Below are 24,572 nucleotides of genomic sequence, written 5' to 3' on the forward strand. Positions count from 1 at the left end.
TGAATATTCATGAGCTCACGGCTCTCCCCATCCACCTGCCTCTGATTGACAGTTGTTTTCCAACCGAATCAGCAGCAAGTGGGCGGGGAGAGGCAGGAGCTCATGAATATTCAGGACTCATAATTATGCGCTGAAGCTGTTCAATACAAGATTTTGGCAAAATGGCTGGGTCAATTAAAGAAAGTGCTAAGGGGGGATCTGTCACTAGTTTATGCTGGCCCTCGTTAGGACGCCATAAAACTGGTGACCAATTCCCTTTAAAGGGGTTGCCCAGGATTTTGATACGATGGCCATCAATATCAAAATCCTGGACAACTTCTTTATGATATTGCAATAGATTTAGCTTCAATCGTATGTACAGAAAAAAATATATAAACACTGGGGAGAATTATCAGGAGGGGAATTTTTTAGGTCTGCATTGCTGTAATTTGCTTCAAATTTATCAGATGTCACACAATGCATGATAAATCTGAGGCATCTTGAAGTTTAACACTTGTGTCATGAGATGTTACTTTTCTACAAAAAATTCTGCAAACTGAAAATCAGTTCCATTCATTTGAATGAACTTGTTTTGACGGCAAGCAACAGGGCCAGATTTATCATTAGCTCAGGTCAGAATAATGGAGTGAAAAAGTCCCAAACGCTAAAACTGCGCACAAATTTTTTTCTGCTCTGCAGTGTGCTCGCCAGTTTTCTGAAAGTGGACGTGTTTTCTTATGTAAATGAATCTCTAGACAGATTTACTATTGGGACTATTAAAAAAGTTGCAATTTCACTCCAGTGAGGACCATGCTTATCTTATGACACTTTTTAATAGAACATGCGACTTTTTCATAAAAACGTGCAACTTTTTCGTAAAGATGTGCGACTTTTGTAAAGCTGCTTACTGACGGATAAACTGCTACCGTCAAACCACATTTATTACAGTCTTAAAGGACCGATCATAAATCTGACTTGGCTAAAACGGACTTTAGTGTCCGGACAAAGTGGAGTGAGCTGTCAGAGTCATGATAAATCTGGCCCACAGACTTTTGCAAGCCTCATTAAAACGAATGGAGCCGATTTTCAGTAGCAGAAAATTTCTGCAACAAATTCTGTCGCATGTGAAGACGCCCTTACAATTTTTGTGACTTCTTATAAAAGTCAGTTGATAAATCCAGCCTAAATCCTCTTGACAGGCTAACCACTTCCTCACGCACTTTACGAAACTGGAGTGAGTGGAGTAAAAGTGCTAAATGTTGCAATTTTTTGGCGCAAATAAGCCCCAAAAAAGTGAAAAGCCCTATTTTTTAAATCAGAATTCTGGAGTACACGGCGTGATAAAAGATAAGAAGGTCTTCCCATACAGCAGAGAGCAAATTCTTAGATTTAGAAATCCTTTAGTCCATGTAAATCGGTGTCCAATCATATGAGCTAACAGAGGCACACGCACCTTTGAATTTTTGCTTCCGCTACGACCTGACTGAGACGATCCGCTCCGCTGCACACCAGGTTCTGGGGTTGGAGGAGATTTGTCTGACAAATGGTCCAAGCTTTTCTCCACCATGACTTCTCCTTCACTCTGTTGGGGAGTCGGAGAGCGGGAGCGCTTGCGCAGGATGGGGGAGCAGGCTGGCGAGCTTCGGTTCGAGTTACTTGCCGTGCTAAGGTAAAAAGACAACAGAGTTAAACCACATAAAAGTGGACTGGTCTGTCAGATATCTGAAGTTCTTAGAAGTGTTCTCCAGGTTTATCTAAATACGGCATTATGAAAAGTTCTGCAGCTTTCTAATAAGCGTCTTGTTAAATACAATTGCAGCAAACCCTCAGCTCTGAGCTGCGCTAGGTGAAGGTAGATTTTCGACATCTGAAAAATGGTTTTCATTCATTGATAACAAGGTCGCATCATCCACCATAAAGTTACAGCTCCGATTCTGTGTAGGTAGCACTAGGCACTGTAAATGTACACACACATGCCCGCACCAGGGGCGTAACTACCATAGTGGCAGACTATGCAACTGCTATGGGGCCCAGGGCAAGAGGGGGCCCAGTCTTAGTTGGGATTATCTTCTCTTCTTCTGGGAGTGAAAACTTGGTCAGCCCTCTACCCCCTAAAGGAAATACTTTTAGCAAATGAAGCAGTGGAAAAATGGCCCAAGGGTCATTGAAAAGGGTTTAGGCAAAAACCCTTCTGTCCGGTGTGGGGGGCCCGGTTTGATCTTTGCCATGGGGCCCTTACTTCTCTATGTACGCCACTGGCCCGCACCCTCCACAACAGGGGTCAGCTGTGTACAGCACGCTGCTGCAACGACAAAGAATCAGATTTAACTCGAATGCTGACTGTTTAACTCTTCAGATGCCGCAGTCAACATAAACATCTATGCAGTTAGATAGAAGGGGTGCTGATGGATTTCACTCTGCGGATGGGATCCTAAACATCAGATGGGACACTGACAGGCACAATACACTGCAATTTAGAATTATTGCAGTATATTATTGAACAATGTACACACAACCAAATACCTAACTTACCTAAAATTGCCCTATTATTAGGTGTCAATATTAGAATTGTGCAAAACCACATTAATCCACAGCGCCACTAGAGACTAGGGATGGGGGGCTATGATACTGGGTCTCTTACATCTATTTTGCCCTGCTAGCCAACTGTCCCTCCTTGTCCCTGCGCTGTGAGAGTGACTGCCCAGCTTCATCAACTGCTCAGGGAGGGAACCTTTATGTTAAACAATGATCGGTTGTACGCAATAAGTTCCTAGTACATAGGCAAGTAAGGGACACACATGTCAATACAAATAATTGTCCACAGATTGTCCCAACTACATAGGTAATCTGTGGACAATTATTTGTATATTATTGAAGAAATCAAATGATTACATGGTCAGGTTCCCTAGGGGGCATGTTGTATCTATCCAAAAATGGTACCAATGAAAACTAAAGAAGAAGGGCTTGTTATTGCAGGAAGATCTAACAGAGCACTGTAAACTAAACACCAAATGTTTAAGGTGTTTTTATTGTGCAAACCTGGTCCAACCGGATCAGGAGAGGATCCTCTGGTCGGCTCAAGCTAGGACACAATTTATCCCCTACTAAAATAAGGTTCCTGGGGTCTAACAGAAGATAGAGCTGGCCTTGGAACCAATAACCAAACCATGGGTGGACTTACCATATGTATGCTAATGCCAACTTCATTAGATGTAAAGGAACAGAGGCAAAGCTGTTACTGGTGAAATGCAATTGGCAAATCGGTACACCACTAAATAACTTGCTACAAAGGAGCCCTAGGATGAGTGCCTCACTCTCAGCAAACTAGCCCCTTTAGAGTCTATGTCCGCCTTTGACCAGGATACCCTATTAAACCTAACTGTATATGGGTGGGCATTTAGAATAAGTTAAACGTTTGCATCCAAGGCACTGCAATCTGATGCGGTGTGCAAAAGTAGTAAAACAAAGAAAATCGAAATTTGGTATCATAAAACTGACCCACAGAATAAGGGTCCATTCACACATCTGTATGTGTTTTGCGGATCCACAAAACACGGGCACCAGTAGTGTTCGTTCCGCATTTTGCGGACCGCACATCGCCGGCACTCTCATAGAAAATGCCTTTTCTTGTCCGCAATTGCAGACAAGAATAGGACATGTTCTATTTTTTTGCGGAACGGAAGTACGGATCCGCGGATGCGGACAGCACATTCTGGCCCCATACCTGTTCCGCAAAATTGTGCAACGGATGTGGACCCATTTTGCGGACGTGTGAATGGACCCTTAAAGTAACTCATTAAATGTGCTACAAGGTGGACACCATAAAAAAACCCACCACCCTCCCAAAAAAAAAGTATATATATTAGAGCGTTCATGTCAATCTATTATATTTACTCCACAATGGTGTCAAAAAAAATTCAACTCGTCCTGAAAAAAAATAAAAAAAGCCCTCGGCAATAGACATTTTTTATTGTTATAGTTAAAATAAAGTGAGACAGAGGATAAGTACCTGATTGGTGGGAGACCAACTGCTGGGATCCCCACTAATCGCAAGAATAAGGTGCAAGAGTCCCCAGAGTGAATGGACTGGCAGTGGCGGACATGCATGCTCCACTCAACCCTATGGAATTCCAGAGATAGCTGAACAATGTACTCTCTGCTTCTCTTTGGCAGTCCCATAGAGATGAATGGAGTGGGAGCGCACATGCGTGACTAGAGATTCCAGCTCCCTCTATCTTCCAACCAGAGTCCTCGTGGTGAAATTTGCAGGGCCTGACAAAAAGTCTGTCAAAATTCCATAGAATGCAATAGTATTCTATCGTAGTGGATAGTGCAAGTTATTAGAAGACTTTATAGTCAAGTCCCTGAGGAAACTAAAAATGACAGTAAAATATATATTTATTAGGAAACGGACAGCACTTCCGGTAGAAAATCATGGTTTATTGATCCATGTGGGACAGTGAAGCAACGTTTCGGCTCGGACAAAGAGCATATAATTTTATCAAAAAAACATATAACCCAAAATGGTACCAATGAAAACTACAGCTCACCCCATACCTGCAAAAAATAAAATAAAATAAAATAAATGAGTTATGGGTGTCAGAATATGGCGATAAAAAATATTAAAAATGTTTTTTCTTTGTAAGTAGTAAAACATACCAGAAAATATATAAAATTTGAGATTGCTGTAATCACACTGACCCGGAGAATAAGGTTATCATGTCATTTTTAGTGCACAGCATTAATACAAAACAAAAAGATGGCAGAATTGTGTTTTGTTTTTTACGCGACAAATTATTCCCCCCCCCCCCCCCACATATTATATTACAAGATGTGGTAAATTAATGGTGCCATAAAAATACAACTTTTCCTGCCAAAAAATTTAAATAAACTAAACCTGGCCCGGTCCTTTAGGGAAAAGGAATGATAAAATGATCCGAAAGCTTATTAGAAAGTTGCAGAACTTCTCATCACACGATTAGATTACGCTTTAGTTTAATAAAACTGGAAGACAAGGTTCAGGGTTACAGAAAACATATTGTAGACACTACTACGAGCTACATACTGTAATGCTATAAAATCAGTAACGGCACAAATAAAAGCAAGAGGAACATGTATCTAATCCTTGTGCAATTAAAATGACAGAATAGAAAGCAGAAGCAGATATGTGAATCACAGCTGAATTCCGAGTATTCGGCCGATCACACAAATGACCATCAATGGTGCAGGACTTAAAGGGAATCTGTCACCCCGATTTTGGAATATTAGATACAGTAATACATACATAGTACTTCAGATGAAGACTCCAGATCACCATTTTTTATTTTCCTAGTGCCCCCCCATTACCCCGCTGTCAGCACTAAAAGCTGCTCTGAAATACACAGTCCAGACTGCTGTGCTGTTCTAACATAATGGAGAGGACTCATGTGCGCCTGCACAGCAGTCCTGACAATGTATATCAGTGCAAATCTGAGCGCTGACAGTGAGGGAATGGGAGGCAGTAGTGAAATAAAAAAAATTAGCTATCTGGACTCCATATCTGCAGTATTACTCATGCATTACTGTAGAAAATCGGGGTGACAGATTCCCTTTAAGACATGGAGATCGTGGTCGCGCAACGGCTGTCGTGCCCAAGGATTGCAGGGTTATCACAGTGTAGCGGCGCTAGCACAGAAATGAAATTAACGTTTGCCGTGATCCCAGAATCACAAAAAATCCAGCAGTGTTCTATTTTTTGCGTTTCTGGGGTCGCGGAACAAATGCAAGTGGCGCTACGACTTCATTCACTCTTAGGCCTCATGCACACTAACGTATTTTGTTTTTTTTTGCTGCCAGTATACGGATTCATTTTAATGGTTCCGCAAAAAAATAAAATACGGAAGTTACTCCGTGTGCATTCCATTTCCGTTCTGCAAAAAAATAAATAAATAGAACACGTCTAATTATTGTCCGCATTTCGGACAAGGATAGGACTGTTCTATTAGGGGCCAGATGTTCCGTTCCGCAAAATACGGAATGCACACAGACGTCATCCGTATTTTTTTGTGGATCCGTTTTTTGTGGACCGCAAATTACATCCGGTCGTGTGCATGAGGCCTTATGCTAGCAATGCTACACTGCGATCCTTGGGTGCAACACTTGTCACGTGGCCAAGATCGCCATGTTGCCAAACTCTAGAGCATCAGGGAAATTGCACAGACAAGCAGCCCGAGCGGAGAAGAAAACAGCTAAAGCCACACCGCCGCAAACCAGAAAGAGCTGTAAGCAAGGAAGGCGTACGCCGCTCCCTGCAAATCACTGGGCCACTGAGAAATAACATGCAAGGTAAAAGGAGTGGGCACCAAGATGGAGACATTAATTCCTTGATTGTGGGCTAAGAGGAAGAGAAAAGTGAGAGTGGTCAAGAAGTGCACATACGAGGTTCTACAGTAAAACTACAACTCCCAACATGTCCTCATCGCTATAGCCACTGAGTAATTCAGTACACAGTCCTCTTTGGAAATCCCCATATGAGAACACTGACCCTTAGCTTTTCTGTGATGGAACAAGTACCTTGTCTAAGACCACAGTCATTGGGAAACGGTGTTCCACCCCATGCATGATCTTATCAGCTAGAGGAACAGCAGCCACATCCTGAGCGGAGCCGCTATACAGGTCCACGAGGTCTGGGGCTCGAACAGCTGCCAGTAACTCCAAACTATAGAGCGACGGGAAGAGAAGACTGGAAACTTCTGCAGGTCTGGTGCAGTGTGATTAGCATTACCTGCTGCCATGAGAGAGAACAGACTCTGCTTTTCTGGGCTATTATTCTTTCTATGTCCCACATCCCATCCTTTAACCTTCTAGACATGGCTCTGCTCACATGTATCCTCATAGGACTCCTTGAAGACCTGCACCGTCACTTATCTCATATAACGCACCCCCCTTGGATAGTCATTATTCATTGCTACCTCTTGTCAGGAATATTTTTGGGGGACGGCCATGTTGGGAGTATCCGTGCAGCACAGTATACTCTATTCCCCATTGTGTGCGTCTTAATTAATAAGAATGAACAGTAACGAGCTTTCTTTCTAGGCTCAGCTACGTCTCGTGCACTTTAGAGAAATCTGCCGCCATGCTGCTGTCCGCGGTCGTGTCCTATGGTAACCTACCTTCTAGGGCGAGTTCGAGCCCAATCCTCAGAAGGTACTTTAATAACAGGGAAGGACATAAGGCCCCTGGCTGCTCCATCCACCTGCTCGTACCCCAGGGAGGGTGACACTCACGTAGCGTACAAACATCCGCCAACACAACTTCATGATCCCACTGCTAAACTAGACACAAAAGCAGGCAACACCCTGGAAGAGCACACGGCCTGATGTGCGGCAATACGCACGAGTCCACGCTGATGGCACAACATATTTGCACACCTGCAGTACATGGCACATGTGCTGGACGCGGGCACCTTTCACACGCTGCAGTGATGCCCGGGATGACGCATTGGTAATTTAAACATCTCTCAGGGTGGGAGCAACCGCAGCCTTTTGTCAGAGCACCATTCCTAGCACAGCGTGAAGAGGGGACAGCAGCAAGTCCGCAGCAAAATGTGTCACAATGCAGAGACGGTCCCACAGCAGGCATCAAGCATTGCTCAGTGCAACCCCCCCCCATCATGGTAAGGGGGGGGTAGACACAGATCCATACTGTGCATACACATCCCGGCAAGGTCACAGACACAACAAACGGTCAGCAACATAAAACCACGCAGAAGCCTCAGCAGCACTAACCTGGCAGCCATGAGAGGATGAGCCAGCATCATTGCTTGATCCATTCATTCATGCAGAATAAACAGCAGGGGGCAGGGAAGCCAGCGAGCAGGCAGGAGGGCTACTCACCTCCAAATCCATCTCAGTGCCCCCCCCCCCTCCACCTATACAAGGGGGCCTTATCAGGCTGCTCCGATATAGGAAGGGAAGCCTTTTATTTCAGCTGTTTGCTGTCACCCTCCTGCAGCTGAGTCTGAACGATGGGAGGGAACGCTCACTCATGGACCACCCCTCCTCCTGACTCACAGCTGCTCCTGTGCTGCCTTCTTCTTTACACTCTTTCCTTTTACATTCCCTATTTTTGTTCGTCACCATGAAGATCTAGCCCCGTCCCCGCTCTTAGGATGCAGTGCCACCATCCTGCTGACACACTTGGTGATGCCAGCTTGTCACATGACCCCCGCACCTGTGCATCAAACTACACCAACATAATGCCCAGCCTGAGTAGGAGTGACTGTCAATGCAGTATTCACCGCCATCTAATCATCTGACCGGGGACACGACAATGACACAGTAAATCCTAATGTATTACTTCAGTATGTGTCAAGTGACAAAAAAACTAAAACAAAAAAACTAAAACAAAAAAACTTTTTTTCACAGTATTTGTTTTCTGTCCATAGAATGCTGGGAAAACATAGCGGGGCACATTTACTAAGACCGGCTTTTTACGCTGGTCTCAGTGTACCCCTCTGCACTGCCGTTAGATACGTCTAATTTATGATGAAGCGTGCAATAATAAAACAATAAAATACTTCCAGCCCGTAAGTAGATGGAATGCGCAGCGAGTCTCCAAAGTGATGTGGGTTCAGTTCACATGGAGCATAAGTGGATAAATGAGACCGCGCGTTTTCCCTCCTCTTAAAATCCAGGTGTATTCCCTCTCACCACGTCAAGAGAAGACCGGGGTCCACAGACGTCCTTTCCTTTAGGGTCCATTCACACGTGCGTAAGTGTTCTGCGGATCCGCAAAACACGGACACTGGCAATGTGCATTCCGCAATTTGCGGACCGCACCCATCGCCGGCACTATAATAGAAAATACCTAATCTTGTCCGCAATTGCGGCCAAGAACAGGACATGTTCTATTTTTTTGCGGAAACTGAAGCACGGATGCGGAAGTGCGGATCCGCAAATGCGGAAGTGCGGATCCGCAAATGCGGATGCGGACTGCACATTCCGGCCCCATTGAAAATGAATGGGTTTTGCGGAACGGATGCGGACCCATTTTGCGCACGTCCTGTGGAACATCAAAGTGCGCTAATAGTGAAATACCGCTACTCTGATCTTATTGTAAATGCGCTATTATACTCGCAAGCGCAAGCAGGTTTAGGCACATCAGGTGAAGTCAAGTCTCCTTTTCCCTTTGTATCAACTCATACGGTATAAAATCCTAGGGAAAGGGTTGCTTCCATAGTGAAATACCATCAATGAATGTATAAAAAGGCAGTTTATTACACTCACAAGCGTCTTTCTAAAACATGCATATAGTAAAATATCCCGCATCCTCAAACATGGTATTTCACTATGGATGCAAAGGCCTCAGGGCCATCATTCTCATGATCAGTGGGGGTCCCAGCGGTAGGACCCCCACTGATATATAATAGTTATACCCTATCTTGTGAATAGGAGAAAACTGTATGTAAGGCCTCTTGCACATGACCGTATGTATTTTGCTGTTCGCAAAAAAACTGATCCGCAAAAAATATGGATGACATCGTGTGCATTCCGTATTTTGCGGAACGGAACAGCTGGCCCCTAATAGAACAGTACTATCCTTGTCCTTAGGCCTCCTGCACACGACCGTTGTGTGCACCCGTGGCCGTTGTGCCGTTTTCCGTTTTTTTTGCGGACCCATTGACTTTCAATGGGTCCGTGGAAAAATCGGAAACTGCACCGTTTGGCAGCCGCATCCGTGAGCCGTGTTTCCTGGCCGTGAAAAAAATATGACCTGTCCTATTTTTTTCACGGCCAGCGGTTCACGGGCCCATTCAAGTCAATGGGTCCGTGAAAATCACGGATGCACACAAGCTTGTCATCCGTGTCCGTGATCCGTGTCCGTGATCCGTGTCCGTTTTTTCCTATCATTTCAATGGCAAACTTGACTTAGATTTTTTTTTCATTTTTCATGTCCGTGGATCCTCCAAAAATCACGGAAGACCCACGGAAGAAAAAACGGGCACGGATCACGGACCTACGGACCCCGTTTTTGCGGACCGTGTAAAAAAACGTTCGTGTGCAGGAGGCCTTAATGCGGACAATAATAGGACATGTTCTATTTTTTTGCGGAACGGAAATACGGAAACGGAATGCATACTGAGTACCTTCCACTTTTTTTCGCGGACCCATTGAAAAAAACGGAATGGAAACGGAATTAAAATACGTTCGTGCGCAAGAGGCCCTAACTGGAATATCCCTTTAACTTTTGAAGCTGCTCCACAAAGAACTTTGGTCAAGCAACATTTGTTGCGGCCAATGTGGCAATGTAGCCTCAACCTAATGCCTCTTTCACACGACCATATGGCTTTTTCAGTGTTTTGTGGTCCGTTTTTCACGGATCCGTTGTTCCGTTTTTTATTTCCGTTGTGTTTCCGTTTCTGTTCCATTTTTCCATATGGCATATACAGTATACAGTAATTACATAGAAAAAATTGAGCAGGGCATAACATTTTCAATAGATGGTTCTGCAAAAACGGAACGATACGGAAGACATACGGATGCATTTCCGTATGTGTTCAGTTTTTTTGGGGCGGACCCATTGACTTGAATGGAGCCAAGGAACGTGATTTGCGGGCAATAAAAGGACATGTTTTATCTTTAAACGGAACGGAAAAACGGAGTACATTCTGTTTTTTCAATGGTTCCGTATACGGACCATATACGGAACGCAAATGAAAAAACAAACGGTCGTATGAAAGAGGCCCAAGGCTATGTTTAGATGGCTAAAATCTGCCACTGATTCAGCACAGAAAGTCCTCCTTCACATAAACGTTTGCGCCCCATGGTCGTGCTGTAGGCCGCAAAATGCAGGCCTCAATGCACGAACACCGTCCGTGGGGCAGCCGCGGCGGATCGCGGACCCATTCACTTTAAGATCTTAGATGAATGAAATCATCTATACTACCACAACCATCATCTGCGCTGCAGAAAAAATGAGCGATTTTTCAGCGCGAGTGCAAAGCGTTTGATTGCATTTTGCACGCGTGTGAGAAAAATCGGCATGTTTGGCACCCAGACCCGAATGGGTTAGGTGTTGTGTAGATTTTATTATTTTCCCTTATTACATGGTTATAAGGGAAAATAATAGCATTCTTAATACAGAATGCTAAGTAAATTAGGGATGGAAAAATAAAAAAAATTATTAAACTCACCTCATCCACTTGTTCGCGCAGCCCGGCTTCTTCTTCTTTGAGGACCTGGGAGGAAAAGGACCTTTGGTGACATCACTGCGCTCATCACATGGTCCGTCACATGATCCATCACATGCTCCAGTGAAGTGCAGTGAAGACACCAAAGGTCCTTTTCATCCCAGGTCCTCAAAGAAGAAAGAAGACAAGACGGGCTGCGTGAACAAGTGGATGAGGTGAGTTTCATTTTCAATTATTTTTTTCAACCCCTCCATCCCTAATTTACTTAGCATTCTGTATTAAGAATGCTATTATTTTCCCTTATAACCATGTTATAAGGAAAAATAATAATCATTGGGTCTCCATCCCGATGGTCTCCTAGCAATCATGCGTGAAAATCACACTGCATCGCACTTGCTTGCGGATTCTTGCGATTTCCCGCAGCCCCATTTACTTCTATAGGGCCTGTGTTGTGTGAAAAACGCACAATATAGAGCTTGCCGCGATTTTCACGCAAAGCACAAGTGATGCATGAAAATCACTGCTCATGTACACAGACCCATTGAAGTGAATGGGTCTGGATTCAGTGCGGGTGCAATGTGTTCACCTCACGCATTGCACCCACACGGAATTCTCACCCGTGTGAAAGCTTACTTACTTACCCTCATTTATCACACCATGTTGGTGGGTCATCTTTATGCCCTTAGATGTGAGGAACACACACTGACAGAAAGGCACGGCAGTAATTGTCACAATGGATATATGACAGGTCAGCTCACAGATGATGCCTGTGGTAGTGTAGATGATCACATTCATCTAAGATCTCAGCAGGTTTACAGTGTAATGTAAAACACTGGCCATCTGTCCCTTACAAGGTCTGCTCTATACCACTCCAGACGCTTACAAAGCATTTCTTCATGGCAGCTTTCCACCCAGAATCTGCATTCCAGCATTACCAGCTCTACAACTGGATCACGCGTGGTCTGCAGACCCCTCACCACAACTCCTGCCCTTCAATAAATAAACTCCAAAATAAATCACCTGCAGAAGTGACGCAATGTTTTACAAGAAGACCTAGCCAGTTCATGACGTGTCCTCTGGGTCTTTAGTTAGGGCACTACTTTTCTTCTAGGACAGTGGTGGGGTTTACAGAAACAGCGTTGCACAGTGAGCTTATCTGTTTTCATAGACGTGGCAACTGAATACCTCTGACAGCTCTGATGTGTTGTCGAGCAGGAAAGGATTGGGGGTTCAAGTCCTAGAGGAGGAACCTGCATCTATTAGACATTTACCGTATGGCATGTGTAGTGTCCCACTTATGTGTGTATGGGCCACTTCAAATTGCTATATGCCCTTTCATGTCATCTTGCACTAATCACTGTATTTTCCTTTGTCAATGCTGCTAAATTCCTATTACAGGCTGGTGAAATGCATTACACACTACCAACAGTAGAGGTCACTATAACACCATTTATATAGGTCAGCCACAGGAAATTAGGAGAGGAGATTAGGAGTGAGGAGTTAGGAGGAGAGGAGAAGAGACAGACTTGTCTCTGTTCTCCCGGGCCTTGCCCAGGAGGTAAGCTACTTGAACTTTTGGAATCCAGAAGCAGGATTTAGTAATCCTACATTGTAGAGTCAAGGCCAGGCACTAAATGGACTATAGTTCAGGCAACCTTTTCAAAGAACGGAGAAGAGAGTTTGCCTGCCATGAGGGAGCTCGCCCTTGAATTGTATACTATTAGTACCAGAGGATCCATATTATTGCAAGACTGTGTAGCCAGAGCAAGATCAGGAACCAAGTAAAGTATCATTATTAACCTACATACATCACCTCATCACAGAGCCTGCTAAATGGGATTTGCAGCTTTATCATCTTTACAAACTTCATGTAAGACAAAGTACTGCAATTGAATGCTAGCTATTGCAAGACTACAACTTACAAGTAAAGTTCCTGTTTGGTTCAACTACTGCCTCTCTCATCATTCTACTCTATCTCCTAATTGCACCTTGCGGTGCTGGCGTCACAAACACAGGGACCTAGCCACCAAAGCACCCTAAGCATACCCATTACCATCAAGGGCACCTCAACTTCCATCTGGCTGGTGTTCCCTGCGATAGAGAGTGCCCCGGAGGATTTAGTGCCGTCTTCCCCTCCACTGCACGCCGGCCCAGGGAACTACCGAAAAGTGAGTACAATTACTGCACCCATTCGGCACACCACCACATCATCACCAATACACTCACTACACCCCTGTGGCCCGGTAGCATGGCATGTCTATAGGATATGCCATAAATGCCTGAGATGAGAATATCCCTTTAAGATAACAGTTTTGTAATTAAGGTCTCTTGCACACAACAGCACCCACTGTAAAAATGCCTATTCTTCTCTGCAAAACAGACAAGAATAGGACAGGTTCTACATTTTGCGGCTTGGCCACACAGATGAGGACAGCACATTGATGATTTTTTTTTGTGGACACATAGAAGTGAATAGGTCCGTGTGCGATCCACAAAATAATGTGGATCAGACAGACCAAAAATATGGTAGCATGCATGAGGCATAAAACTATGGCCCCTTACAGACGAGCGTGTCCAGATTGGGTCCGGATGCGTTGCGTCTGCGATCAGGGGAAATCGTGCGAGTGCGTACGCAATTTTAGTCCATTTTGACAGCGATTATCTTGCATTGCTCAGTTTTTTTCACGAGAGTTCAATGCGTTTTGCATGCGCGTGAGAAAAAACTGATTGTGGTACCAGACCCGAACCCGGACTTCTTCACTGAAGTTCGGGTTTGGGTTAGGTGTTCTGTAGATTTTATTATTTTCCCTTATAACCCACATCATCCACTTGTTCACGCAGCCGGCTTCTTCTTCTTTCTTTTTTCAGGACCTGCCAAAGGATCTTCTATCTTCATTCAGCAGGACCTGCGCTGACGTCACCGCGCTCACCACGTGGTGAGCACGATTACGTCATCAAAGGTCCTTTTGCAGGTCCTGAAAGAAGAAGAAAGAAGAAGATGCCGGCTGCGCGAACAAGTGGATCAGGCGAGTACATTTATTTTATTTTTTTTACCCCTCATGCCATATTTTAGTAAGCATTCTGTATTCAGAATGCTATTATTTTCCCTTATAACCATGTTATAAGGGAAAATAATACAGTAAATTGACTTTAATCAATTTACTAACATCATCTCCTAGCAACCATGTGTGAAAATCGCACCGCATCCCCACTTGCTTGCAGATGCTTGCGATTTTCACGCATCCCAATTCATTTCTATGGGGCCTGCGTTGCGTGAAAACTGCAGAATATAGAACGTGCTGCGATTTTCACGCAAAGCACAAGTGATGCGTAAAAATCACTGCTCATCTGCACAGCCCCAATTGAAGTGAATGGGTCCGGATTCAGTGCGGGTGCAATGCGTTCACCCTCACGCATTGTACCCGTGCAGAATTCTCGACCGTGTGAAAGGGGCCTAAGGCCTGTATAGTGGCATGATCACTTCCTATGGATCCCTAATTATAAAACTTTATGCATTCCACGTGCCACCCTATGGCACTCTTCTAAGGAAGAAGACCTGTACATACGTGAAAAAAAACAAGAGTCGGGGCAGATTTAGATTTGGATTGCACCTAAAATGGTGAGCATGCTCTGCATCACATTTACCAACAGTTTCCCACACTTTTTACGCCTCGTCCAAATGAGGCATGGCTTCACTGGAAAAGGGGTGCAGCGTAACCAGAAAGGGGCATGGCCTAAATGTGTTTCCATGTGCCAAAAATGTACTACTCTTCTAATTTATAAGTGTTTAAAACTTAGGGCCATATTTATTATTACTCTGACAGCTCACGCCACTTTCACATATGGCTAAAGTCATTTTTTTGCAACATTTTAGCGACTTTTTAAAAAGTCGCAATAGTAAATCTGTCTAGAGATTCATTTACATAAGAAAACACGCCCACTTTCAGAAAACTGGTGAGCATAGTGCAGAGCAGAAAAAAGTCACACATTTTTGCACAGTTTTAGTGATTGCACAAATATTTGCAACTTTTTCACTCCATTATTCTGACTTAAGCTAATGATAAGTCTGGCCCTTAGACTGGAAATCTAATAAAGGTATGGCAGCAGAACATTTTACATACAAACACTAGAACTGAGAAATGGGGATCATGTAAATTAAAGTGGTATTATACCTACTATAAATGTATGACTGATACGAGGCCGATCCACATTGACGAGTCTGGGTCGGATAGGAATCGGCAACTAGTAAGGGTTCATGCACTCGACCGTATGTTTGGTCTGCATCTGGATGTGGACCCATTAATTTCAATGGGGCCACAAAAGATGTGGTCAACACACCGTGTGCTCTCCGCATCCGCATGTCTGTTGAGCGGCCCGGGCCCCTTATTTTCACCCAGGCAGCCCCCCTGAGGCTAGCATCAGAGCATCTCATGCTCCGATGCGCTCCCTTGCCCTGCACTAAATTGCGCAGGGCACGGGCTCTTTTGTTTTCAATAACACACTGCCGGGCGGTAACTTCCGCCTGGCAGTGTGTTCGGTGACGTCACCGGCTCTGATGGGCAGGCTTTAGCGCTGCCCTATGTGTTTTACTGGCTAGGGCAGCGCTAAATCCCGCCCATCAGTGCCGGTGACGTCACCAGGGTTTCTGGCAGCCCCATGGAGAGCCCCGGCACGTCACCGGACCTCCAAAAAATGCCTTTGCCCTTTGCAATTTAGCGCAGGGCAAAGGAGAGCATCGGAGCATGAACTGCTCCGATGCTCATGTCAGGGGGGCTGCGGGGGGGAAATGGAGGTATGTTCGGGTTCAGCTCTGAACCTGGACAACCCCTATAATGGTGACCTGTTCATATATACTTCTAATTTCATTTTTGCTGTGCCCTTTTCTAAATGTTACCCTGGCTTATTTGCCAATAGCAACTAATCAGAATTTTTCAGAGCTCTTTTGGAAAATGAAAGGTAGAATCTGATTGGTTGCTAAGTCAGTTTTCCTTTACATCAGTTTGGATAAATCTGCCCCTCTATGTGCAACTGCACAGGGGCTCGTAGGTAAGCCATTATACGAGGTAAGCTCGTAGGTAAGCTATTATAAGGATATGTCCACAGGGGAAGGATACGCTGTGAATCTGCGAGCGGCAAATCTGCAGCGTTATACATTACCACCAAAGTGGATGAGATTTTAAGAAATCTCAGGGTATATTCACATGGCGCTGCCACTGATTCACCAGTGGAAAACGGGCGTTTTCAGCTGCTAAATCTACAACCAAAACTCACTAACTTTTAATGTTAAAAACTCCAACTTGTGCACACCTTGTAAAATGGCAGAGGTTTTTTTTTTCAGATTTGACAAACACTTGAGACGTGACATGTTACTTCTTGAAAGCAGATATGATGGTGGATTTCATAGAAGTCAATGAGGAAACAGAAAATTTTCTTCTAAGGGCTCATACACGACTGTATATTTTTTCCATCTCCCTTCAGTGTTTTTTTGCGGCCCGTATGCGGAACCATTCACTTCAATGGGTCAACAACAAAAAATGGAAGTGATTCCATGTGCATTCCGTTTCCGTATGTCCACTTGTCCGATCCCCAAAGAACATAGAACATGTTCTATTCTTGTCTGTTTTGCTGACAAGGATAGGCATTGTTACAATGGATCCGCAAAAAATAAAAAATAAAATAAAAATGGATGCAATACGGTTGTTACACAGACACGTCAACTGTATTTTTTGGTGATCTTTGGCAGAAAAAACAGTAGCAGATCAGTAGAAAAATAGCAGCTGAAACAGGTCATTTTTGGTGTCAGATTCGTAATTTAGTGGAGGTTTTAGAGGATTTTTTACAAGAGTATTAGAAGAGTTTTGCTTAAGATTTATCTGCTTCCCTATTGACTTCTATTAAATCGTCAACCAAATCTGCTTCCAAGACGTAACTTGTCACTTCTCAAGCATTCCTCAAATCAGCTACTCGAAAAACCTTGGAGTTTTTAACATAAAAGTCAATGGGGAAACTGCGTCCTGGGTAAATTGCCCTCACTCTCTGCTCCCTGGAACCAGTGCCCGAGTACATACGTGAGTGGGCTTTTATGCCATTGCACTGAACAGACACTGCAGCATCAGCAGAGCGGTAAGAGCCTCAGTGAGGCCACCCCGAGTCGCTGAATCACTTGCGCTTATCCACACTGTGCGCTTATCCACACTGTGCGCTTATCCACACTGTGCGCTTATCCACACTGGGCTATCACCTACCATTTATAGCTGCTATATTGCTGTACATTCAATATTGAGACTTCCTCTACACGGATATTGCTGTGTCTCCATTCTTGAGACGTTTCATATTGGATTTCGATTTTTTTGATGAGTGAAATGGGCCTCTGATGTATTTATTCCCCATCCAGAGACATTTATTCTTCTTTTATACATTTCTCTGATCAGTGGATTCATTCGATTCAATAGTTTATTTTATTATGTATTGGATATATGCGCTTATTATTGGGTATATGCATTTTCTCACATTGTATCTTGATCCTATTTATGGTCTTTTATTGCATTGGAATAAATTGCTGTCACATTTTTACTCCAGAAGGTGCTGTGCCTGCTCTTTTTACTTGATTTTTACCCTCACTTTATACTGGGTGGGTGACCTAGTGAGCAGTGAACCCACCGTTATCCATCCATCCAGGTGTTGAGCCTCCCATCTGTTTACTTCATAAAAGAGGAATGGCACCATGACGGGCAAAGGGACCAGGCTCCTCTGCTGTCTGTGACCTCCACTGTCACTAGCGTTGATGGGGGGCAATGAGGTCCATTTTTTTGCAATTGTGCACCCATAACTGGAGATATACTTATCCGGCAAGCAACAATTTCCAAAGACTGGCTTTTTACGCCGGTCCTTCTTTCCCCTTTTACACTGGCTTTGCTAGCAGGAGTGGAGTCTATGACGAGGGGTGCGCTTCATCATTAATTAGGTGCACCTTTAGGCCACCTGCACACATTGAGGAATACATGCGATTTTTGTGTGCGTATTCGCGTGTGGAATGACTGCAGCATATGACAGTACCGTGTGGAAATTGACCTGCATTGCGGATTTCAAATTTAATATCAAGTCAATTATGTTTGCGGTTTTAGCTGCGGATTTTGCCCATTTCAATGGAAGGGTGAGATCTGAAAAACAGCATCTAATCAGCATCAAAAAACGCTGTTCGACATTGTGGATTTTGGTGCGAAAATGCACATAAATCCACGCAGATATTCGTGAGGATCTTATGTGTGTTCACCCACACTCTTGTGCAGGTAGCCTTATCAGTCCGTACACCTGGTGGAAAAATTAGACCAGCCCCTGGCTTTAGTAGTTTTTTGCCACCATTTATGCCTGTTTCCAGGCGTAAATATTAGCAAATTTGTAGGGGCCCTCAGCTCGACCCTGCCAGACCCTCGACACTACTATGTGTCAAATGTGGAAAATATTGTCACCTGGCAGTCAAAAAGTCGCAAAAAGGGGGTTGTGCAAGATTTTTACACCACAAACTAGCGTAAAAATGTTTGTAAATTACCCCCAATACATTTCTATGCTAATAACACAAGCAATGTCACCATGGGGGCCCCGGGCCATGATGATAACCTTTGTAATTGGCATACAATGGTATACCTCGGCCAAGGACTCCAATAGTAAAAAACTGTATAGGAAAGTACAGCATAGGAAAGAATATGTGATGCATGTTTGTCCAGCATACGCCAAAGTGACACCCTGCTGGCATACACTGGGTGCATGGGGGGTACGAGTCAGGCAATACTTCCAACGTACACCTCTGGCGCTTCCAAATACAACATGTGAACACAACCTAAGGATGATGCAAAGCCTTGAGAAGAGTCTGAAGGGAGGATCTGTATGGGCAATAGATTAGCCTCTGGATACATGGGGGGGGGGGGGAATACATTTCTAGGAATGGTTTTTGTGCGGAGTGCTAGGACATTATGGGTACGGCCACACGATCAGGTTTCCTGATGCAGTTTTGAAAGCTAAAATCAAGAGTGGATCATTAAAGGAAAGAAGTATAAATATATATATTTTAATTCATTCCTGGTTTTGGCTTCCAAAACTGCATCAGAACGTGTGGCCGTACCTTTATTAAGTTACAAAAAAAAACTGTACACGTATGATGGCTGTCTGGATCTGCTCAATGAACACTGTGGCTGCAAAATAAAATAAAATTAAGGACACTTTTGCCACATTCATAGTCTAGGCACCCATGGAAATATTGCATTATAAGGAAAACATTCTTGTCATAAGAAAAGTACCTCCAATGAATGTGGAGAAAGACCTAGCACTACTCAAAAACAAGTGGCGGGCCCACAGCTACATGTATGGACTACTCTACAAAGGAGCTGGACCTGTCCTTAGTGCCAGGTCCACATCAGCCTCTACACACTCTCCAAAGACGAGACTCATACACAGTTCATATTTACCATCCATTCTTCATATATTCATACATGGAATGCAGTGTGTTTACAGCAAGGCAAAGTTTTAGAGAAATGAAACAAAAAGGAGCAATGAAGAGAATCTAAAAACCACCGGAACATATGAAAGAAGTGCAGAATGAAGGGGGGGGGGGGGGGGGGGGGAAGCATAGAAGGGACGTGACAACATATACTGTATAACGCCACACCATGCACTCTGACCACAGGCTGCTGAATTACAGAGATACTTGCCAAGTATAATTTTGGCACACACAAAAACAAAAAAAAACTGCAACAAAAACAGCAAATCTATGAAGGCGATAACTTATACTCTCAGTACAAACCAGCAGCAAATTCAAGAATAAGCACCAATTATATACAGGCGCTATTTACATGTGACAGGTTAAGCAAACTACAGAGCATAATTCAGATGAAGCAGAGCTGAGATGGTCTTACACAGGTTTTACACAGGACTGTAGGTTAACTTGCTGCATTATCTCAACTCCCATCCACAATCCTTTCTAGCTAGAAGTTTAGCTCTGCCACATCTGTGCCCGTGGATGTACACAAGGTTGTACTGAAGACAAGTTCCAAGCGCTATGTGACTTTGCTGCAATGTATCTGCGCAACGTGATGGTCAGTATAAGAGACCGAAGACGTCCGCAGGATCAGATCAGCCATGTAACGGGGGCCAAACAAGACAACTTGCCTCACGTGCCCATCATGGTTACCGTTAAATACTGGCTAGATAATTGCCCGGGGGATACTATGGACATAATCTCAAAGACAAACTAATGCTTTAATCCCTCAACTCATTTGTTGGAGGAAGTTAAAGCTGTACTATAGAGGTAACATTTATAAAGTCCTGGGCACTAGATCACCAACAGTAATGGTGTGGAAAACCTGAATAGTGGAGGAAAGTAATACAATCTGGAGGTCTGGGGGGTACGCTCAGGCTTCTGTAGCAATGGCAAGGCAGAGTTAACACGTAAAAGCCAGGAAAATAGGGGGCCGAGAGAAGATATTAATCCTGGAGGTCCGAGGGAGGGGTGGAAAGGAAGCAGGATAAATGTTAAGAGGATTATAGGCTCCGTCTACAGATGGCATCCGACAGTCTCCCTGCTCTCTCACGTCTCGTCATACACTTCACATGGCATGTGCCACAGCCAGAATCCATAGGAGGTCTACCACCCATAAACCTCCACATGTATCTGAGGAGTTTGATGAGCTAAGAGAAGTCAAAGTATAATACTTAATATTAACAGAGGAGCTGGCCAGCTCCACACTTACCTCAAGGTCAAAGTACGCAATGACAGGGGCTACTGGCTAACCGGAACGAGATACTTCGCTCAGGACAGGTTCACCTCATGTCCCCCATGTCCATTTTTTGTGTGTTGTATTAGGCAGTGATAACAGACAGGGTAGAAACATGAAAAGTCTAGACGGTGGTGGGGGATAATGGGGGGGGGGGGGATGGTTCACAGCAAAAGCGGACAGAATTTTAACTGTTTAGGCCACCGCATGGCAAACACTGGGTTAATCCATCGATCATTTTACTAGAACAGGAAGGGAATCGGTAGCAGTCTGCTCTAGAGAAGCGGGATGGTATTAAAATGCAAGATTCTAGTTTTTTTTTCAACTAGAGGACTAAAGAGTGGCAGTTGTCAGCTCCATGGGCGTAGCTATAGGGGGTGCAGAGGTAGCAGTCGCTACTGGGCCCAGGAGCCTGAGGGGGCCCAAAGACCCTTGTGCCACGTAAGAAGACACACAATGCACTGAGGGAAGGGGGGCCCAAGCTGAACTCTTGCACCAGGGCCTACGAGCCGTTAGCTACGCCCCTGGTCAGCTCCAATACCTGGTCACAGGCAGTTGTCACTACAGGGCAGTCTTGGTGCTGTTTGTGCATTCATATTGGAAAGTATTAAAGTTCTGCTATTTTTCTGCTTCCAATCACCGGTTTGGCCCCCCAAAAACTAAATAAATGTGCACGCAAAACCTGCACCTGCAACCTCAACAAATCGCGTCCAAGACATTGGCAGCTGTATACGACTGGCACATGGAGTTCAGCAACGCACTGCATCATACAAAAAGCACATGTAGAGGACTACAGGAGTTTTCAAGATCCAGGATGTTGCCTTAGATATAAAAAAAAGCCATCTGATAGTTTAACAAACTATACTCCGCTACGGACTATTACAGGGTGGTGATGAGAAGCCCTGGGCTCCTCAACCTAGGACTAGTCTAGCACATTATAAGGAGGGGATGGTGATGGAGCATGAAAAACCTGCAAGCCATCCTGCGTTCCTCCCAGGAGCTGGGCACAGTGCGTCTCTTCAGTCCATGGAGATGCTCCTGACAGCTGCAGTCTGGCAGCGGACGCTCACAGTAAAGTGCTGCAGAAAACGAAGAACCAGAAGCCAACTTCTCTGAGCCCATAGTCCAACCCAAAAAAAGGGGGGGGGGGGGGGGGGGGAAAGCACAATGCCGGGATGGGGTGATAAGGTGCTAGAGGTGAAAGGTGTGAAGAAGGACCGGTGTCTCCACTTACCAGACAAGCCTGAACCCTTTCATTAGTGCAGAATGGTTAAATCCTTGGGCACATTGCAGCCGGCCCCCTCAGTGCTGTCTGTATTCCAGGACATATTGGAGAAGATGAGGCGACTGACAGGCCTGATTGTTAATGTATATGTCCCCTCTTGTCCTCTCTCACTCTTCTCCTCTCCCTCTCTCCCACCAGCGCTGGAGAGCACAGCTCTGCTGCTGACAGTCTCGCCTGAGCATGTGCAGAATAAAGAGAGATGTGGGAAGCAGAACTGGCATTCCTACCAGACACACGGATTCTTAGTGGGAGGATAGGGAAGGGGGGGTGTCTTCAAAGTAGGGGACAAAACTGTATGAAGTTCCAGAGGGACCCGAGGGCACATTGTAAAGATACAGTAGAGCGGGCTATCCCCCCTGACATGCCCTCTTTGCAGCTTCCTCTATGGTGCTCTCCTCCCTGGACCATTCGACTGTGCAGTAATTACTGGGACTGGGACACATGTTCAGCGAGTGATCTCGAAAATAACATCCTGCTCCCTATAGTTAACACACTTCTCTCCCAGAACGTCTGATTATTCAGCCACACACCAAATGAGCGGCTGCTTTTTTTGTCTTTCCTGTTCTGCAGATGGGCTGAAAGTAAAAAGAAGAGATTTTGTGTCTTTTCAAATATTTTTAAAGGCAAAAAATGGAAGCCAATTGGATAAATCACAATGATTTCTGTGGGACTCAAATCCAACAAAGCGAATCCATCTTTACAGGTCCCTCCACACATGAATACCAGACAGTTCATTTGGACACCTGTTTTATTTTTATTTATTTATTTATTTATTTTTTGGGGGGGGTCATTTTTGTGACTTTTTCTTGTACGTAGTGTGGGTCATTTAATAAAGACCAGTTTAGTAAATATCCCATCAGCGGAAGATCCTACCAATTTATTAGGAAATGCACGCCTCTTCATCGTCCACTGTCTGTGCACCAGGACAGAAATCTATTCTAACCAGAAGCTGAAGTAGAGAAGATTTTAGCTTTCTGGCACACACGTTATAAAAAAAAAAAAATCTCTGACTTTTCTAATGATGATCTTCTGGATAGGTCATCAGTATCTGAATCATGGTGGTCCGACACCCGGGGCCCCCGCCGATCAGCTGTTTGAGAAGGCACCAGCCTTCCTGTGAGCACCGCTGTCTTCTCACAGCTCCGTACGTTGTATAGTGGCTGTGTTTGGTATTGCAGCTCAGCCCTATTCACTTCTATGGGGCTTAACTGCAAAGTTACCTCAAAGTTGTGGTAAAAAGCTAAAAAGATGCTAATTTGGTTGTAAACCAACACTTGCAATTTTTTCACAACAAAATAAAAAGTGGCGTAAAACATTAGTACATGCCCCCCAATGTTTCTCAGCAAAAACCTATGCATGAAAGCAGTCTAAGGGTTTATGCACACAACCGTATGTATTTTGCAGTCCGCAAAAAATGGATCCGCCAAAAATATATGGATGACATCCGTGTGCATTCCGTATTTTGAGGAACGGAACAGCTGGCCCTTTATAGAACAGTCCTTAATGCGGACAATAATAGGACATTTTTTTTTGCGAAAAGGAAATACGGACATACGGAAACGGAATGTACACACAGAGTAACTTCCTTTTTTTTTTTTTTTGCGGACCCATTGAAGTGAATGGTTTTGCATACGGTCCACAAAAAAAACTAATTGGACACGGAAAGAAAATACATTTGTGTATTTGAGCCCTAAGGCTGAGTTCACATTTCAGTTATTTGGTCAGTTATTCCCATCAGTTATTGTGAGCCAAAACCAGGAGGGAGGCCTACACAGAGATCAGGTACAGTAAATTGTGTTTTTGGCCCGCACCTGGTTTTAGCTGACAACTGATGGAAATAACTGACCAAATATTTTTTTGGGGCGGATAGGATGCGGACCCATTTATTTCAATGGGTCCGCATAAAATGCGGACAGCACACCTTGTGCTATCTGCACCCATATGTCCGTACCGTAGCCCCGCCCCAAAAAATATAACGTCCTATTCTTGTCTGTTTTAGGCATTGTTACAATGGATCCGCAAAAAAAAAAACGGATGGCATACGGATGTTATCCGGGTTTTTTTTGTTTGCAGATAGGCAGTTAGCGGACTGCAAAACACAGTCGTGTGCATGTAGCCGAAGGCATTTCTGGTGGTGCTATATGTCACGTCTCTATGCCACATGATGTCACAGCCAGTGTTCCCTGTAAGCTGCACGGGCGCGTGGCGACGCAGCTTCCTTTATGCCTCCGCTGAGGACCTCCGCAGGCCCGCTCACCACTGCAGCCCGGACTTCATGTAATTGTGTATGCCTGTTCCGTACTCTGGTGAAGCCCACCTGGCAATGCACACAATTTTCACTGTGTGCATTGCTGTAGTGGGTTGCCCTAGA

The 24,572-nt window shown here is 44.5% G+C and overlaps 1 protein-coding gene across 6 annotated transcripts in view; it reads right to left on the reverse strand.

Moving 5' to 3' along the window:
- Nucleotides 1–24,572, reverse strand: part of GRAMD1B (GRAM domain containing 1B) — a 291,387-nt gene that overhangs the window by 99,804 nt on the left and 167,011 nt on the right. For 3 of the 6 annotated variants that reach the window (XM_044282018.1, XM_044282020.1, XM_044282019.1), the window contains exon 2: nucleotides 1,433–1,643. In XM_044282018.1, the coding sequence (XP_044137953.1) occupies nucleotides 1,433–1,643 (211 nt within the window). Of the gene's footprint in view, nucleotides 1–1,432; nucleotides 1,644–7,745; nucleotides 8,743–19,611; nucleotides 19,640–24,572 lie in introns of those variants that run through there. The other 3 variants (XM_044282022.1, XM_044282024.1, XM_044282021.1) reach the window with 3 other exon arrangements.

Source organism: Bufo gargarizans, chromosome 2, assembly GCF_014858855.1.
Source record: "Bufo gargarizans isolate SCDJY-AF-19 chromosome 2, ASM1485885v1, whole genome shotgun sequence".
In the NCBI taxonomy this organism is placed as follows: domain Eukaryota; kingdom Metazoa; phylum Chordata; class Amphibia; order Anura; family Bufonidae; genus Bufo; species Bufo gargarizans.